The 17,528-nt window shown below is 39.2% G+C and overlaps 3 protein-coding genes across 5 annotated transcripts; 2 read left to right on the top strand and 1 right to left on the bottom strand.

Moving 5' to 3' along the window:
• The first annotated feature begins 978 nt into the window (after nucleotides 1-978).
• themis2 (thymocyte selection associated family member 2) lies at nucleotides 979-6,241 on the top strand. The gene is made up of 6 exons (XM_069703844.1): nucleotides 979-1,109; nucleotides 1,490-1,630; nucleotides 1,716-2,141; nucleotides 2,712-3,946; nucleotides 4,191-4,305; nucleotides 4,891-6,241. Exons 1-6 carry the CDS (start codon nucleotides 1,007-1,009, stop codon nucleotides 5,001-5,003), a joined length of 2,133 nt encoding a protein of 710 aa, XP_069559945.1. The 5' UTR covers nucleotides 979-1,006; the 3' UTR covers nucleotides 5,004-6,241.
• Nucleotides 6,242-6,586: 345 nt separating this feature from the next.
• On the bottom strand, nucleotides 6,587-13,855 carry rpa2 (replication protein A2). 2 transcript variants are annotated; one of them, XM_069703849.1, is made up of 9 exons: nucleotides 13,776-13,855; nucleotides 11,814-11,908; nucleotides 11,480-11,581; nucleotides 10,835-10,948; nucleotides 10,182-10,256; nucleotides 9,708-9,824; nucleotides 9,264-9,392; nucleotides 8,818-8,912; nucleotides 6,587-7,058 (listed from the first exon to the last, which is right to left on the bottom strand). In XM_069703849.1, exons 1-9 carry the CDS (start codon nucleotides 13,831-13,833, stop codon nucleotides 6,971-6,973), a joined length of 873 nt encoding a protein of 290 aa, XP_069559950.1. In that variant the 5' UTR covers nucleotides 13,834-13,855; the 3' UTR covers nucleotides 6,587-6,970. The 2 variants fall into 2 exon arrangements, with proteins under 2 accessions (XP_069559950.1, XP_069559951.1); XM_069703850.1 differs by lacking the exon at nucleotides 13,776-13,855 and adding an exon at nucleotides 12,141-12,281.
• On the top strand, nucleotides 13,027-17,347 carry smpdl3b (sphingomyelin phosphodiesterase acid like 3B). Of its 2 annotated transcripts, XM_069703845.1 has the most exons (9): nucleotides 13,027-13,375; nucleotides 13,824-13,892; nucleotides 13,994-14,207; nucleotides 14,501-14,598; nucleotides 14,713-14,856; nucleotides 14,950-15,119; nucleotides 15,746-15,926; nucleotides 16,132-16,265; nucleotides 16,432-17,347. In XM_069703845.1, exons 2-9 carry the CDS (start codon nucleotides 13,832-13,834, stop codon nucleotides 16,795-16,797), a joined length of 1,368 nt encoding a protein of 455 aa, XP_069559946.1. In that variant the 5' UTR covers nucleotides 13,027-13,375; nucleotides 13,824-13,831; the 3' UTR covers nucleotides 16,798-17,347. The 2 variants fall into 2 exon arrangements, with proteins under 2 accessions (XP_069559946.1, XP_069559947.1); XM_069703846.1 differs by lacking the exon at nucleotides 13,027-13,375 and having other exon boundaries at nucleotides 13,810-13,892; nucleotides 16,475-16,668.
• Nucleotides 17,348-17,528: the final 181 nt, after the last annotated feature.

The following is a 17,528-nucleotide window of genomic DNA, read 5'->3' as shown; positions in this document are numbered from 1 at the left end:
TTGATTTTAAAAAACATTTCAGGAATTGAACCTGAACACTTTGGGTGTTATAACTGGACTCCCATGAAGAGTAAATTTTCACTTTCACCTGGAGTTGTTTGAATGTGAACTTTCACATTGTTAACAGTCAACACTTTAAAATGTGTATTGTTTGACATTCATGGAGTTAATATTTCATCACACTATATAATGTATATATGTAACAACATATTTGTCACAAATTCACATTTAACAAATATACACATTGTGATTATTTTCAGTGTGCAACAGTTCATGGTGCATGAAAACTATGTAAACAGTTAAAAACGAACCAAACCTATACTTTAACTCTGATTGGTATATATCTTACATTCCTACCTTGTACACTTATGGTTTTGAATGATGGCCCCATTTTATTTATTATTATGTCTTCATTGAAATATTAATAAACAGATTTTTTTTATTTTTTTTATTTTAAACTAAATGTTTAAAATGCTCCTCAACACTCAGCGAATGAACACCAAAATATTACCCCACCAAAGATAATCCCTGAACACAAGCTGGAGTCTAACTTAGAAAATAAACTCCCAAAATCCAACTTTATGTTTAACTCCAGGATATTCCCCTCCAGAAATTTACTGTGTAGAAATGTAATGATTGTGATCTCTCTCTTTTTATGTCTCTCTATCTTAACCCACTCACACACTCACACACACACACATGCACGCACACACACAAACACCACGTTAGACTATTTTACAGTATCTTCATCTGTTCTATTTTGCTGATAACTTGCTTTTTGCTGCAACCAATAATAACATAATTCACTCATCTTCACATTCAAATAATAACACATTGTATATATCTCCTGGCCTCCATCTGTGAATGCAAACGTTGTGCAAACAACTCCTGTAACTTCCTCATTCTTTTTTGTGGTTTTTGCTGAAAAAGCTTCCCCGTCTGTGCGCTTCCCCTGTCATTTGCCGCCAGCCTTCATCATTGAGTGCAGCACATCGAGGCGACAGTGATGGCAGGCATGACTGCTTTGCCGCTTCAAGAATTAATTGCATCATTGGACAGTACCTGTTTGCCAAGAATTCTACAAGTTTGCTCCGGAGTGTATTTCCAAGGTACGTACTATTATTGTTTTATTCTATGAGAAATTAGATTGTGTGTCTAGATGAGGCCTGCCCGAAGCTGAAGAGATGGTAGATATTTTGAAGAGATTAGATAACTATGATCTGAAATGTGTCTAGATTTTTGTATTGTGTCTGTCTGTATCTTTTGCATACATTTATATCTAAATGATAAATGTTTCCTTCCTTTCGTAACCCTAAATCAGTTGTTGTTGTAGCCAAGTAAGACAGTGAACATTTGTTGTAGTGGAAACGATTGTATTGTTCCTGACTTATAATTATAAATATTTCATATTAGAGTATGTACAGTTAAAAAAGAACTCTGATGAATATTGATATTTTTGGTTTCTTTTTTGGTCCACTTTCTGCTTTAGGTTCTATATATGAAATTTCTGGGAGTGAAGTGTGCTTTTCTACTGGTGATCTAATAAAGGTCATGAGGATTGAGCCCCTTTCCGTTTGCTGTGAAGACGTCAGCAACAATGACAAATTCGAGCTGCCTGTCACCCATAAAGGTCGGTGTGAGAAGTAGAAAACGTTTTCGTGAGAATGGCTAACGTTGGATTTGTAGCTGCTCATTGACACCGGTTTGTTTCTCAGCGTTGTTCAAGGTTGTTCCAGACGGGATGCCGTACAGTACAGTGGAGGAGATGTTGAGCTTGAGGCCTGTAGGGCTAGAATCATGCCTTCCCTTCGCTTTCACCAGCCACTCCAAGATGACCTTTGGCAGTTTCACCCTGGGAGCTGACAGAGCTTTGACTGTGCTCTCCATTGAGAAGAAGGAGGGTGCGGAGGACCAAGTGCGCTGCCATGTTCAAGGACAACAAGACACCTCAGCTGAAGTGTACGTCCCTCTGTCTTCCCAAGGGGAGTTTTACGAGTGTGAGAGCGAAGAGTGCTTCACAGTCCAGGAGATCATTTCTTCGCCCTGCCTGCGGAGTCGAAGGTTTCGCTTCATCAATAGCACCAAGTGTGAACGGCCCTTTGTCCTCAGTCCAGTATACGAAGTCCATGCCATCATGAGCTGTGAGAATAACCTACTTTTTAACTATTTGAAAAAAACAAAAAACAGACTGTATTTTATGTTTAAATTATACAGTAATTTATAATAAATTACAGTGGAATATGACTTTTACGTTCACTCGAATACTGCACTTGAATAAGATTTTGAATAACTTGTTTCCTTTTCATGACGTACATATACTTCAGTGCATTTAGGATTTTTAGTCATATACAGATTAAGATTTTACCCTTAAAACCAACAATGATCTTTTTAAATAATATGATACCTGCATACTAACGGTAGCCTATACAAATTGTATACTATTTTATAACTGAAAATTTACAGGAGGAATTTTCTTCTGCATAATTAGTAGCCTACTTGTGAAACTTTAAGTACAATTTGCTGATTCTGTACCTAGAATCAGTATTTGAACGCTAATGAGACTAATGAGTATTCAAACTGCATTGTTATAGCCTACTTCGAGTAAATGTTCTGAATGCACCTTCCATTACATATGAAACATATCATACTATCTTCATGTACTTTTTCTGAATGACTTGACTACATGGACCGTTTCTCTCATTTTTCTGCAGTGAGGAAGAATGTGCTGAGGTTCCCGTCCAGCTTAGAGGTGGATGTGGTGGATATCACTGATTTGTGTGAAGATGTGAATTTCATTATGCCTCTCAGTCTGACAGAGGTTTTTTCTCAGCCAGATGAATCTTTCCCTGTTGTGGCAAAGATATTAGAAGGCCCAGAGACCCGCTCTTTGTTCAAGTGCAGTTGGCTGCCAGAACTTAGCAAAACTAACAAGCTGGTTTTTCACAAAAAAGGAACATCAGCTTTGATTTTGCTGTCCAGCTTGAAGAGCCGGAAGGCACAGCAGTACTTCCTGGTATCTCAGCAGTATGGTGGACGATTTCGAAGACGGCCAAGAGAGTTTAATTCAGTGTACGAGCTGTATGTTGCTTCAACCCAGACATTAGGTCTGAAGGTCAACGTAATAAGAAACTTTGAGGAAGTTGAGGAGGAGGGCCTTCCTGCCCTCAGTGTGGGGGAACAGCTGATGGTTGTGCGCTGCGGTAGACTAGATTTGCCTTGTGAAGGCAGCAAGGGACAGAAGGAGTCCGTGGAGGCTCTTCTGTGTCAGCGTCTTCAAGAGCCGGATGATGATGATGATGATGATGACGATGATGATGATCATGATCATGAAGAGGTCAAAAAGGGGGATGAGAAAGAGGAGATCTTTCTGCCTCTTTACATGCAGGGTCACTTTGTAGAAGTACTCGGTGACACCAAGAAGTACAGACTCAGGGACTTGGGGAAGGAGTTTAGTTTGCCACTGGATGTTAAGGTGGTGAGCCGTGATACAGAACTCGAGACTGATCCACTGGCTGGGTTTGGGTGTCTCAGAATAGAGGGGGCCCTGTCGGAGCCCACCATCCAAGCAAGCTTCCTACAACGCCCAGACTACTGTTTTGAGATCCCAGCCCAGTGGCTCTCTATGTCTGTCTCTTTCACCAAGGACCCCCTGCCATGGCCCAATGATGAACCCCTCAAGTGCCACACGGAGAAGGTTACTGAGGTGACAGACACATTCTTTTATGAATTTCGTAAACAGGGTAACTCAGACGCAGCTCCTCCGCCTCGCCCACCAAAGCAAAATCTCTCATGTACGAAAGCCTCCAAAAAGATGCCATCAAAACCCTCAAGGAAATCAACCAAAGCAGATAAATCCAAGCATCGAGCAGAAAAAAGCATCCCAACCAAACAGTTCAGTGATTTGACATTAAACAATAAAAGAAGGCCCCCAGCGCCGCCGCCTCCAGTAAGTATCACTTTTAATGCATTTGTTTGTCTGAAGAGCTTAAATCTGTTGTGGTTCCGCTCTGATGTCTCTTTGTGATGTTTCTCAGGCTTCTCTGTAAGCCACACTGCATGATCACACTTTTTTTCACAATGTGACTTTTAGGAAATCTTAGGTGAAAATATCAGCCTGATGCTTCCACTTTTTGTTACCGTGGTGAACATGAAATGAAAAAATAATATTTTCACTTCCTCTTATTGTGCAGAGCTCAGACAGTAAACCTCCACCAATCACACCCCGGAAGTACTCAGAGGCTGAAATGACAACCAGCAAAGCGCTGCCAAACACTTATGTAAAACTGGAGGAGTCCAATAATAAAGGTGAAGCTCTTTTTTACAGACTGTATTACTTACAGAATTGATCTGATGTTATTCTTATGTATATTCTCATGTCTTCTATGAACACAATCAACAATACTTCCCTCTTATATGTATGTAGAAGTTGATTAAAAATAGAGTTTATTTCTTTCAAGTCACTTCCTAAAATGGAATTGAACTTTATCAACTAATGAAAGGCACTGAAGCATGATCAATTAGTGCTTCTGTTTAGGACTTTACAGACATGGATTAATACACATTTTCTGTTTGTGGGACCAGGGCAGTCTACTGTATGAGGGCTGAGAGTTATTAATAATTTTGGACAAAAATGGAACTCTACATATGACACAGGAAAAAGTCGGAAGTCAGAAATGAAATGTGTTCACTGTCAATCCGAGCTGCCACACTGGAAAGTGAAATGAAAATTCCCAATAGAGATTTGAGAAACGTAATACAGTTGTATATTTTCACACAGCTTCCTCCCAAGTAGACATTCATGATATGTGTAACAAATAGTAAAAGAAGAGTATGATATAAGAATATTGCAAATATAAACTAATCAGTGAACCGTATGGTATTTCCCCCCAGTGCCCAGATGTGAAGTCCAGTCAGGTGAGGACAGTGACCACGACTATGAAAGTGTGGATGACTTTCTGGGGGTTATGGTGAAGACAGCACAGGAGAGTGCCTTGTTCTACTAAGAAGAGATGTTCTTCTGAAACAGTGAGAATTGAGTTTTATAATGATTAAGTTATCACAGCTTTGTTGTGCTGCCATTAGGAAACGGTTTATGGCAGTGCACCAAAGTATAAGTTTACATTTGGACTGTCCTTAAAATGGAAATGTTGTGTTCAAACTCATGTGCTTTCACAGAAAAAAATATTACTTTACTTATTCCTAAAGGAACATTTCAGTTTGTACAGTAATTGATTTCACACTTGTAAGGTTAGAAACTTCATCTTAATATTAAATTATTTAACTATATATACTCATACAGTATCTGTGATGATAATAGATTTAAAGATATGGATTTATTTAGGTAATAGCAAATGTCTTGCCACACAAATATGTGATGTGACAAAAATCCTCCAGTATTTTCAACTCCCCCTTTTTCTTCATGTGGTCAGCACAATTTCTTCTTACTCATCACTTTATTCCTCCACTCAAACTTCTCCACCTTCTTTAAGGTTGAAAGTTGCTGTAGCTGTGCCACCTATAGATCACCGCACAGAAACTTTGATTGAACAAACTACCCTTGCCGTTCCAACACTTTTTGTACAGACCTTTCAGTAACGTGATTTAACGATATAGCAACTTGTGGGGCTGTAACTGTAGTAGCCTTGTACATAGATCCGTATTCGTATTGTGCAATACTAAACACAGTCAGTAATGGAACAAAACAACAGCAACACTGTAATTAATTCTAGTCTAATGAAACACCACAAACAGCTTTCAGTATGACCATGGATTAATCAATACTTCCTTTTCTCAAAGATACACATTTATAATCTTCAGAGGTAGCTATGGGTTGCTTTTTATTGTAAAGGCTTTAATGTGTAAACTATTCCTTAATTGTATACTGTTTGCAAACTCTACCCAGAAAAAGTCCAATCCAGTCTTGACAGACAGCAGCAGTCTAAACCTCAAAATGCATTTCTGCAATAGCAGACGATTCCCCCCTTCAACCACATCAAACTAATTATATCCGAGTATAAAAGGTGCTAGACATTATGTAAAATGCAATTTTTTTTTTTTTTTTTTTTATGTTCAGCAATATAACGTCATATTAAATAGAAGTACATTTTGTTGTCTAACCATCTTTCTTTTAAGGTTGAAAGCAGTATTTTAATTCTATGTATTCATTTGACTTGAACTTTGTACTCAAGTTTGTACTCACTTTGATATCCCTGATCATAAAATGACTCCTGAATGCACCAGATCAATTTGCTGTATTCAAATTTTGTTTCAAACTTATTTATAGCGAACTTTTGTGACCTAAAAGAGGTCCCATAGGACATGTTTACTTATCTTTGTATATCCTGCAGTGTGTGTGACTGAAAAAAAGAAGATGTGAAATTCAGTTTGTGGTGTTACAGTGTCAACACATATGTAAATTAATAATGAATTGTTGAGAAATTAGCATAAGAAATGCGAAATCAAAGTTTGTCCTAAATAGTTTTTAGTGAAAAAAAAAAGCCATTAGTGAGTTTTTTGTATCCAAACCATGTTGTACAGAAAATGTTACATAGTGTCAGTAAGTATTTGATATACTGTGAAACCAGAGTTCAAGGTAGAGAACAAGCTTTATGTTATACAATCTTTTCAATTGGGCAAAGGTTACATTAACAAAGTACTTATGAATCTTTAAAATTACAAAACGCTTTACAGTGGGGTGTACACAGAAAGATTGTATTAACTACAAACAACCACTTCTTCAACAGGAACACATGCAGCAGAATATATCATGTGTAAACCAAAACTCACCCAAATTAAACAATGTGGTCTTCAACTGACCTCACCCACCATACCGTAACAAGGTTTCATCTCGTTCTGTGGTATTAAAGAGGTACGATAGCGTGTGACATAGCTGATAAAGCGCTATACTAAAGACTTTTGTCAGGTTAAACTAAAATAAGTAACCCTACAGGTGCTCAGAAGGTGAAGCTGGTTAATCATCATTGTCTGTTGATTTGTAGTGGTCCTCGTCGATGGTGGAAAAGATGTGACCTTCGTTGCTTAAAAATTCCACTGCTTGCCTGTTAGATCACAAAGAGAAATACGAGTAGTATTTTAGGAGCACTTTATGTAAAATAATTGTAAAAAAAAAGAATAAAAGAAAGAAAGAAAAAGAAATCCTATAAAATTCAAATGTTCCAAACAAAGAATTGTTCTAAATAATTGAGGAACAAATGTCAGATTATAAAAGAACAAGAGGCATAACATGGGCAGATGGAAGAACTATGTTCCTGATGACGTGACAAAAATACTTGACCATTTTACTTTAATGAACAAAATTTAAACAAAATAGAGGTTATTGTTTAAATACTAGGTAAAAACTAACACACTGGCACCGTTACTTAGAAAAGTGATTCTCTACAACCAAACCGCTTTCATACTGCTTGTTCCCCTTTTTGAAAGTAACACCTCCGCTTGTAGCCAATGTGAATGTGAATGTGTGCAAAGTCCCACATGAAACATACATCAGTATCACACGGCATCATGGTATGACTTCATTATGCTCAAAGAATCGCAATATTGCCATTATCAAAATATGAATTTAAGTTGTCATGATAATAAAATTAATGTGAGGAAATGACACATCCCTACTTATACCTAGGCCTAAATCACTGCTAAACAGCCAGAGAGAGCGAGAGAGACACAGAGAAAGGGAGACAGAGAGAGGGAGACAGAGACAGAGAGAGAGAGGCAGAGAGAGAGAGAGAGAAAGAGACACAGAGAGAGGGAGACACAGAGAGAGAGGCACAGAGAGAGGGAGACAGAGAGAGGGAGACAGCGAGAGAGACAGAGAGAGAGAGGCACAGAGAGAGGGAGACAGAGAGAGAGAGGCACAGAGAGAGAGAGAGAGACAGAGAAAGAGACACACAGAGAGAGAGACAGAGAGAGAGTGAGACGCAGAGAGAGAGAGAGAGAGAGACAGAGTTTTCTATGTTTGTAATACAGTGAACCCTCGCTATAACGTGGTTCACCTTTCATGGTCTCGCTGCTTCACGGATTTGCATCGTGCATTGTGTTCTGCATTCTGATTGGCTAAACAGTCTCTCCGCTTCTTCTCTACCTGTTTGTCAATAACGTTGCGGTTTAATATGTACGTAAAACAGCTTGCCAAATTAAAAATAATCGATGGTGGCATGTCGGTTTATAAGAATCTTTTTGCCCAGAAGAAAAAAGAGCAACAACAACTACCGATAAATATGTTCTTCTCTCGAAAAACCACACCTGCACCGCCGGCTTTAGAAGAAAGAACCGCTGCAGAGCGGAGTCAGGATGCAGCGGCTCAGTCAGAAGAGCAGTGAAATACACGAGTCACTATTTGTCCGACTGTACTTTGTATTTGTTTTCATAATCAGTTTTCATTTTCTCCCGTTCTAATCCAATGACTTGGGTCGCAGTGGGGCGGTGCCGATCTCAGCAATTTGAAGCCTTCAGTTCGTATTGATGATTCAAATTATTATTTTACAGTACAGTAGTTATTTGTAAAAAAAACATTTATACAGTACTTTTATTTGTTAAACAAATGCTTGGGCCTGTAAAAAGGTTTTGTTCTTTGGTTTCAATGTATTATGGAGTATTTCATTGTATAATAATTGTAAAAAAAAAAAAGGTTACTACTTCACGGATTTCACCTATCACGGTCTCTATTTGGAACGTACCCGCGATAAACGAGGGTTCACTGTACAGTGACTGACTTTACTGTCTAATGGACTGGAACACCACAATGTAGTTTTTATTTAATGAAAATGTATCTCTTAAAACTTAAAGCAGAACTTTTCTTACTTGATGATAGACAGACTGATGTTGCCGAGTCTCTGCTTCAGGTCCTGAATGCTGATACCCTGAGCATCTGGGCAGCCTCTTATCAAACTCAGCACCTGTGTGAGACAAACATGGTCATATTAAACACACACAGGGTCTCTTTGTGAAACTGTTACTTGCTTTACTCATTAAGCTGTTTCTGTAGTTGATATTAACAGGATGAAGAGACAGTAACTCTGAGCCGGGGATTATCGCGGTGGGGGATGGGGGGGGGGGGCAACTTAAAGCAAAATACAGATGCCGGTTTGACAAATTTTTTTACATTTTCATATCTCATTTATGTTCTTGTCCACATTGATGTGAAATGATCAAACAGCTGGCTTTAGTCGTGTCTGCAGCACACCGCTCTTCATAGAGAAGCGTTGGCAGTTAGAACCTCAGAGGATTTCTCTCTCCTTTAGGCTCACCTGATTCTGATTTGGGCTTAACCCATTATTAGTCATGTCGTTAGCACCCGTGTAACTCCCTCCCATGCTTCCTGTGGTTGGCCGTGACATGGGTGTGGTGTTGCTGCTCATTCCTCCTCCACTGCCTGACTGAAAGAGAAACAAACCATCAATTGTGTTACATTACATTACATTTAGCTGACGCTTTTATCCAAAGCGACTTACAATAAGTGCATTTCAACCATGAGGGTACAAAACCCAGAACAACAAGAATCAAGAAAGCGTTGAAAATGTTTCTTGGGCAACAGCAAATAGGAAGTGTCGAAACATAAATACTTCAAAATGTGACAGCAGACTGTCTACTTGAAAAATGGAAGTTATTTTAACTGAGACTGTAACCCTACGATGTGAGGAAACATTCACGTGTGTCATCTGAGAATAAAAGCTGCTGATGTGTGTGTTTACCATGGTCTGAGGCTTGCTGAGCACCATGTGTGCCTGGACAACCTCCAGCATGTGTGAGGTGATTTCATTCATGTCTTCAAGGGGACGGATGCTGAACGCCACAACAGATCGGTGGTTCTGATACAGAAAACACACACAATATAAATAAGGATCCATTTGCAGAGGAACTACTGGGAGTCAAAGGCTCTGGGACACACACACACACACACACACACACACACACACACACACACACACACACACACACACACACACACACACACACACACACACACAAAAAGCACTATATGCATTTTTCAAGTAACTAAACAAAAACTATGTTGGCCAGTCAAGTAAAATTATTATTAAAGACACACTAATGTATACATTTTTAAACTTCAGGAATGATCGTACGTGTCTGCTTGGGCTCTTAAAGCTACCATCCTATTAGATTCTGGGTTCTATGGAGAGACTGTTTCAGGACTGTAAGCTCACCTGGAAAGAGCGCAGATTTCCTGAGACTTTGACATATGTTGCTGGGGGCAGGACAGTGCTGTCCACACTGGGGTCCTGTGAAAGTAAAAAAAAAAAAAAAATAATTGCCAGGCTGCTTGATCACTGTAATATCATATATATGATACAGATTCTAAAAAGAGATTACTCAAGCAATTTTCAGATTTTAGCCTGGACCACCGGAGGCATTTATCAATTAGAGCATAAACGGCTAACTTTGTACTCCACAGTACATTTGGTCTGGTCTTGATCTCCTATTTAAAATTCAAGACTTGGTACAATTATTTATTCTATTCATTTTATGTTTATTAATGTGTATAATCTGTTGTGTCTATTGGTGCGAGGTGATGTGTTTAATGCCTGCTTGCGAATTAAGCTAATTTATTTAGGATCATAACAAAATTGGAAGTTAAAAGTGAAACTTATGACCAGTAATCATTCTCGGAACGATCACGTCATACGATGAAAATATCTCCCATCTAAAATTACAATTTTTCAAATGGGTGATGAACCTCAGTGGAACATGTATTCATCATATGTTTATAGTCTCCAGATAAGTGGTTTGTCTTCCACAAAAGACTTGAGTTTATGTACAACAGCAGAATACTGTGAACGGATTAATGACCCCCACTTACCTCGGTGTCGACCCACTGCTTCACGTCCATGGGGGCACCCGTCATGTCGTCCACTTTGTACTGGATGTTGGTCATGGATTTGTCTGTGCTTCTGATGATGCCCACAATGGTGACCTTGTGACGCAGACCATAAACTGTTATCAAACAATACAATTAGGAAATATTAACGACTAAACGCTTATTAGAGGCATGTAACAAAATTTGGTTTGTTACTATACCATAAAATAAAGGAACCAAACTCTCCCGTGCGAGAGCCTGGAAGTTCACCAACTGAATAAAACAATGATGCATCATCAAAATAGCTGCTTTTCTCTTACTTAACTTTTTGATCGATCCTTTAAGCTCTACAGAAAATAGTTTTGACGATTGTCACAAACAGTTCCTAGTTCGGGCTTTCATATCGGGATTCGTAGCCTTTCCTGTTCGTGTACCACTGAAAAATAAATATCCCTGGGTTTTAAATTGTTACTGTGTTGACATTTGTTTTTAGAAGTCAAACATGTTTGACAACAACAACAACAAAATGACAAGAGATTACCCGATATTTGTTTCAGCCCTGTGCACCTGTACCGTTAAGACACTCATTTGATTATTATTTCCAACTGCATGTTGTGCCACCACATAATCCCTCCTGATTCACTTTACCTGGGCAACTTCCACATCTCCCACTCTGAAGGCCTCGTCCGTCTGTGAAGCGGACATCAGCTGAGACACCGTGCAGGGGATTATTTGATTGGCACGGGTTCTCTGTAAAATGAAATACATACATACATACATACATACATACAGGTTGACTGCTGTGCTTCAACATCCAACTGTCAGTCAGTCAATCAATCAATCAATCAATCAGTGTTTCTACTACAACAAATATCATGTGCACAAATGTGTAAAGAGGAGATAGGGTTATGGTAGGTTTTCATCATTGTCTACATTAATCTACAGTTTCCAGTGAATTATGAAAACGCTGCGGTGTACAGACCCCTTTCTTCTCTCCTCCTTGGGATGCAGAAGGTGATGCAAAGCCTCCTGGAGATTGAGTGTAACCCCCGGCCATACCCGACTCACTGTACCCACCTGGGAAAAAAAAAACCAGGAGGCAGTGTCAGCTGAAACGACGAACTGCGTACTCTTCACGCTTTTTCATTTAAACCACACACGACTTTCTTTACTAACATTCAACAAACAACAACAACAACAACAACAACAACAAAGAAGCAGTCACGAAGCTAACGTTAACCGCAACCAGAGACGTCAACAAGCTCACCATACCGCTTTATAAACACAACAATGCGGATATTAAACCTACCCTGATTCCACATGTTGGCGCCTTGTATTCAACTTAATAAAAACCAAATCTGAAGTGGTATTTACACTGTGAAACAGGGTCGACAACCGCACAGCGCTTTTTCAGTCTCCTTCCTTGTAAACTCCGCGCGCAAATCTTAACGTAAGGCGCATGCGCACAGAAAAAGTCCCGCGAAACATCCTGTCGCGTGGATAGTTCAGAGGATATATTACGCCTGAGTTTTGCTTGTCAGGCCGTCATTTTTCGCTTAAGACGTTAAGATTGGCCATTGCAGAAACATCCGCTATAGTCCCAACCTAACGTTTAACGTGTATTTAGCCGTTATTTTGGTTGATGTTGCCCAATGGAGAGGCACACAGCCTGGTTAAAACGTGTACCTGAAAGACAAAGCACGGGGCCTCTCACGTTGTTTTTTTTTTTAACGTTTACGTGATCGAAGGGTGAGCTGCATTCATGAACTGTCGGAAATAGTACGATCACACGCAAAGTTTGGAAGTCAACCATATCGGTTAAATAAAATTCAATTGAATTAAAATGATCCATGCTACATTCATGGTTATTATTCATACATAATGTATGTATAAAACAATACCATCAAGTTAGAACAATTATGGAAGCCTCAAATGTTTCTTTAATATCTACTTTAGAAACGTTCTGTAAATTATCGTCAAAAATAATTATCAGAGAAACTATTTCTTTTCTTAAACTTTTAATTTTAATGAAAGGTGCTCTTTAAAGCTCTATAGCAGGGGTGTCAAACTCATTTTAGTTAAGGGGCCACATAGTTAGTTAAGGGGCTGGCACCGAGCGCTTCTTCCTCCGGAGCAGACGTCGCATTTACGCTGTTTTTGAAGCAATTACTGGATCGATTAAAAAAAATCAAAACGTTTGTACTCGTAAACCTCCATATTCTCATAGAAATGCAATTTATGTCTTTCTGTAATTTTCACACTTAGCAAAGTCATCCGGCGGGCCGAGCTGGACCCCCTGGCGGGCCGCGGGCCGTATGTTTGACACCCCTGCTCTATAGAGATTCCAACCTCAGATCTGATAAATACTATTATCCCTTGAAGGCAACATAGACGACTGTCATATTAGGCTACAAAGTAACAGAATTGAAACCATGACCACATGGATTAATATAGCTTAAAGTAAATGTAGTTATGCACCTATATGTGCTGTGAATCTAGACTTACTATTTTTTTTATTGTGATGCCATGCCAACGAAGGCAACTGTAAGACTTATTTGATCTTAAGCCTAAAAATAGTTTGTTTGGAGGGATTCACAAGTAACTACCCGGATTATGCCTTTTTATGGCACTCTCAGCTAAGCCTATAAATACACATCGATTGTCGAATCATTATAATCAATAGAATAATTCCACATGATTGATATACTGAACTTTTGCATCATATGGTTTACACTGCAGTAGCGTAGGTGTGTAGTGAACCTGCCAAATGTTTTGTCCTTGTAATTGAGAAAGATGCACATTGAAGTCTGAAGTTCATTTCTGAGGTGTCGCCTATATCAGGCTACTGTCCGTTTAATATTTGAAGTTTCTGCTAGTGGACCACCTTTAAGAGGCGTCAATAGCTGAGGGCTATCTTATCTCGCTTCACCCTTTATTGACTTACCTTTCAAACCTGCACTTGACTTTTGTCGGCGATTTGCTTTCTTTAAAGAGCTCAACATGTCCGCAGTAAGGTTGCTCTTATCTTGTCTGCTTTTCAAAGAGGCTCTTGCACTGTCAGGTAAGCAGCAAATATGTCATAATGTTGCCACATTACAATTTTTTTCTTGTCACAATGCTGGAACAATTTACTGTGCGCAATTACGCATCGTTTTTACCCAGGGAACTTTTGGCACATCACGGATCTGCACTGGGACCCCACATACGAACGGAGTGATACTCCTGAGCTGGTGTGTGCATCTAGCGGGAAACGACCTGCAGCCAGTGCGGGTAAATTTGGAGACTATGTCTGTGACTCGCCATGGCACCTGATCAACTCCTCTGTGTATGCAATGAGGAAAATTCTACCAGACCCGGACTTCATCGTATGGACTGGGTATGTATAAGCTCACTGCAACATGTTTTACGACTCTACGTCCAAGTCCATATCCGGGGAAACAAATGCTTCAGTCATTCAGTCATGTCTATGTATTTTAAGAAATATCATGTGCTAGTGATCAGAGGGCCCGGCGTATTTGTCCGCTACAATAATAGCTACCGTGCCGGAAGCCAAGGTAACTTAAGTTTATTGGAGAAACATGCACCGTTTTCCAACTGTGGTTGCTAAGGAATGATAACTTTCCCCTTTCAATACTTAGAACTAAAACAATCAACTGGTTTACTTCTCAGAGATGACACACCACATGTACCAAATGAGGATCTGGGGGAAGAGGCAGTGGCCCACATTATCAGCAACCTTACTCACATCATAAATGAGGTGTTTCCTCGTAAGTTAGAAATCAAGTTACGTCATTTTGTATTTAAAGAAGGACATATCAGAGATATACCACAGTGTTTTAGCATTAGTAATGATGAAAGTTTTTCATTATTGCCTTCTTTAGACACTAAAGTTTACTCTGCCCTGGGAAATCATGACTACCACCCTAAGAATCAACTTCCTGCAGCCCCAAACTACATCTATGACCAAATAGCAGAAATGTGGCAAGGCTGGTTGGATCCAAAGTCCCGAGAAACATTTAAAAGAGGTCAGCAAAGCTTCCTCTGATACTTACAAATATGATGCACAACAGCTTTCCAAAGAATCATCAGCTACATTTTGTTATGTTCCTCTTGCCCAGGTGGATATTACACAGAAAAACTGCTGAATCTAACGGGTTTCAGGATGCTGGTCCTCAACACTAATCTCTACTATGACCAGAACAAGCTGACGCAGGACACGGACGACCCAGCGGACCAGTTTAAATGGGCGGATCGTGTTCTTACAAAGGCGGCCAACGACAAAGAGAAGGCATCTTGTCTATTTGTGCTTTGCAACATGGGTTAAACTGATTTTAACAGCAAGGGCATCCTTATACTTGAATGAAAGGGACTTTCCCTGACCCCTATCCTACCTTCTTTTAATTTGCTTTCATGTCTGTGTTATGCCTGAGAAAACAGTTAAAGATGCAGTTCATAATGAAAACCTCCATTTGATACTTGTGACCAGAGGGGAAAGGAAGAATAATTTTAGGTTATGTTCTCTGAATGAGTCATTAGCTAGGAAAAAACCCAAAGATGTCAGGTTGCTCTGCCCCTAAATCTCTAAATTTCTTTTAAATTTTGTTCACAAGTTTGTTGTTTTTCCAAGTTGGTGAATACTTCATCTTTAAATAATAATCCATCCACCTGATCAAGATGCTGATGAAACAGTGGGATTATTGCACAGGTGTGCGTTGGACTGTTCACAGTAAAGGACCACTCTAAAATGTGTAGTTTTATCACGCAACACGATGCCACAGATGTCATGAAAAATTGGAGCAAAACTATTTTTTCCATTTATATTCTTATTTATGTTAAGTGAACATTTAGTACACTAGAAGTTGACTACTGTGGATGAAAATATATGATTTGGGATAATATTTGTTTGTCTACCAGGTGTACATCATTGGCCACGTTCCCCCAGGTTTTTTTGAGAAGAAAAGAAGTAAGCAGTGGTTCACACCAAAGTTCAACCAGCGATATTTGGATTTAATTGAGAAGCATCATTCTGTCATCATCGGGCAGTTCTTTGGCCATCATCATACTGACAGCTTCCGCATGTTCTACAACACAGAGGGTAGGTCACACGCTTACACTGCAACTACTTGTTTTACCTGGTTTGTACCCGTGGCTGATTGGGATTCAGTTAATTTAGTTGTTACTTGCTAATCGCCTAATTGTACTATGTCTCTCACATCAGGTGTCCTGTTGTTGACATGAACTTGCTCCACATAAAGAGGTAACTGTGGTAATCATAGGTTATGTCTGTTCTGTTTCTACAGGCTCTCCTATCAGTACAATGTTTCTCAGCCCCGGTGTCACACCGTGGAAAACAACACTTCCTGGGGTTGTAGATGGAGCCAACAATCCTGGAATCCGTGTCTTTGAATATGACACACAAACACTCCTGGTTAAAGTAAGTCAAGCCACTTCATATCATTTCCTTTCAAATGTGTTTGTCTAAGTTGCAGCAAACAGCCTACAGTATTTAAAAAAAAAAAAAGTGCAACCATAAGAAAAGAATTTGAACGCTTTCATTATTCTGGTTTCTGTTTTTAAACCACATGTTTGAACACATTCAGGATGTGGTGACCTATTTTCTGAACCTCACTCGCGCTAATGCAGCCACAACAGGACGCTGGGAGAAAGAGTATCGGCTCACAGAGAGTTTCAGAGTACCAGATGCTTCTCCAGCCTCCATGCACCACGTTCTGGAGCGTATAGCTAACGAGGGCTGCTACCTACAGAAGTACTATGATTTCAACTCTGTCAGCTACGACCTGACAGAGTGTGACAGAGACTGCCGTGCTGACCATGTGTGTGCAGCAAGAGAGGTAGACTTCAACAGGTATGAACACTGTCTGGAAAAAGAAGGAGCGGCTTCCCTTTATAGAGGCCTTCTGCCAGTCCTCTCCGTGGCTGTAAGTCTGGCGTTGGCCAGTTGGTAATGACCATCAGCATCACAGGTAATGTTTAGAGACATTGTTTACACATGTTTGAAGATATATACAAATATTCTGCTTTAAATTATAATTACTCTGATATGTTTTGTTCCATACAAATTTTAAATTGCTAGGCAAGAAATTGTTAATGGGACACAGATATACCTTCTATTTCGCTTAACTACAGAATCTATGAACATGGAATGATTTGTCCTATTAAAACCTGAACTGACGGATATGTGATGTGTGTTCTACATCATTGAATGACAAGTTCTGCAACACAGGCTTCCACATTGTACTTGTGCAAAAGTGTCTATTGGATCAGGATTGGCTTCCACACTACTTGTGATGTCAGGATTCATGCTTGCATATTAACAAGTTAAACTGCCCATTTTTATCAGGTGATATTGATCAAACCCTCACAATTCAAAATCAACAGTAATAAGGCAATGTAAATGTTTCTTTTAAATGTCAATGTTTGTGTTTTTGTGTTTAAAAGGATATGACATCTATAAATGAACTGAGTCATATACTGGATGTAATTAAACAGTGTGGAAAAAAAAAACAATCTTTGGCTTGAGCAATCTATTTATTGGTACTGGCTGAATTCTTCATTTCAAATCAATTGAAGAACTACATACTATTCTTGTGCCTTAATAGGTTAAAGTAACATAAATTATGAGGTTCTGGATCAAATCCAGAGTTTATTCAAATGTTTTACTATTTCTATTATTATA

This window comes from Brachyistius frenatus, unplaced genomic scaffold, assembly GCF_029030835.1.
Source record: "Brachyistius frenatus isolate BFR_SWC_R1_liver_20210118 unplaced genomic scaffold, ASM2903083v1 Contig_48, whole genome shotgun sequence".
Taxonomy (NCBI): domain Eukaryota; kingdom Metazoa; phylum Chordata; class Actinopteri; family Embiotocidae; genus Brachyistius; species Brachyistius frenatus.
Note: the sequence above shows the minus strand (reverse complement) of the source record. Positions and strands in the feature narration are given on the sequence as shown.

Coding starts and splice junctions, on each gene's coding strand:
- themis2 (XM_069703844.1), top strand. CDS start 1,007: ATGGCAGGCATGACTGCTTTGCCGCTTCAAGAATTAATTGCATCATTG. Junction 1,631..1,715: donor GCTGCCTGTCACCCATAAAG/GTCGGTGTGAGA, acceptor TTTGTTTCTCAG/CGTTGTTCAAGGTTGTTCCA. Junction 3,947..4,190: donor CCCCAGCGCCGCCGCCTCCA/GTAAGTATCACT, acceptor CTTATTGTGCAG/AGCTCAGACAGTAAACCTCC.
- smpdl3b (XM_069703845.1), top strand. CDS start 13,832: ATGTCCGCAGTAAGGTTGCTCTTATCTTGTCTGCTTTTCAAAGAGGCT. Junction 13,893..13,993: donor AGAGGCTCTTGCACTGTCAG/GTAAGCAGCAAA, acceptor GTTTTTACCCAG/GGAACTTTTGGCACATCACG. Junction 14,208..14,500: donor GACTTCATCGTATGGACTGG/GTATGTATAAGC, acceptor TTTACTTCTCAG/AGATGACACACCACATGTAC.
- rpa2 (XM_069703849.1), bottom strand. CDS start 13,833: ATGTTGAGCTCTTTAAAGAAAGCAAATCGCCGACAAAAGTCAAGTGCA. Junction 10,949..11,479: donor GAGATGTGGAAGTTGCCCAG/GTAAAGTGAATC, acceptor CTGCGTCACAAG/GTCACCATTGTGGGCATCAT. Junction 10,257..10,834: donor AGCAGTGGGTCGACACCGAG/GTAAGTGGGGGT, acceptor TTACTTTCACAG/GACCCCAGTGTGGACAGCAC.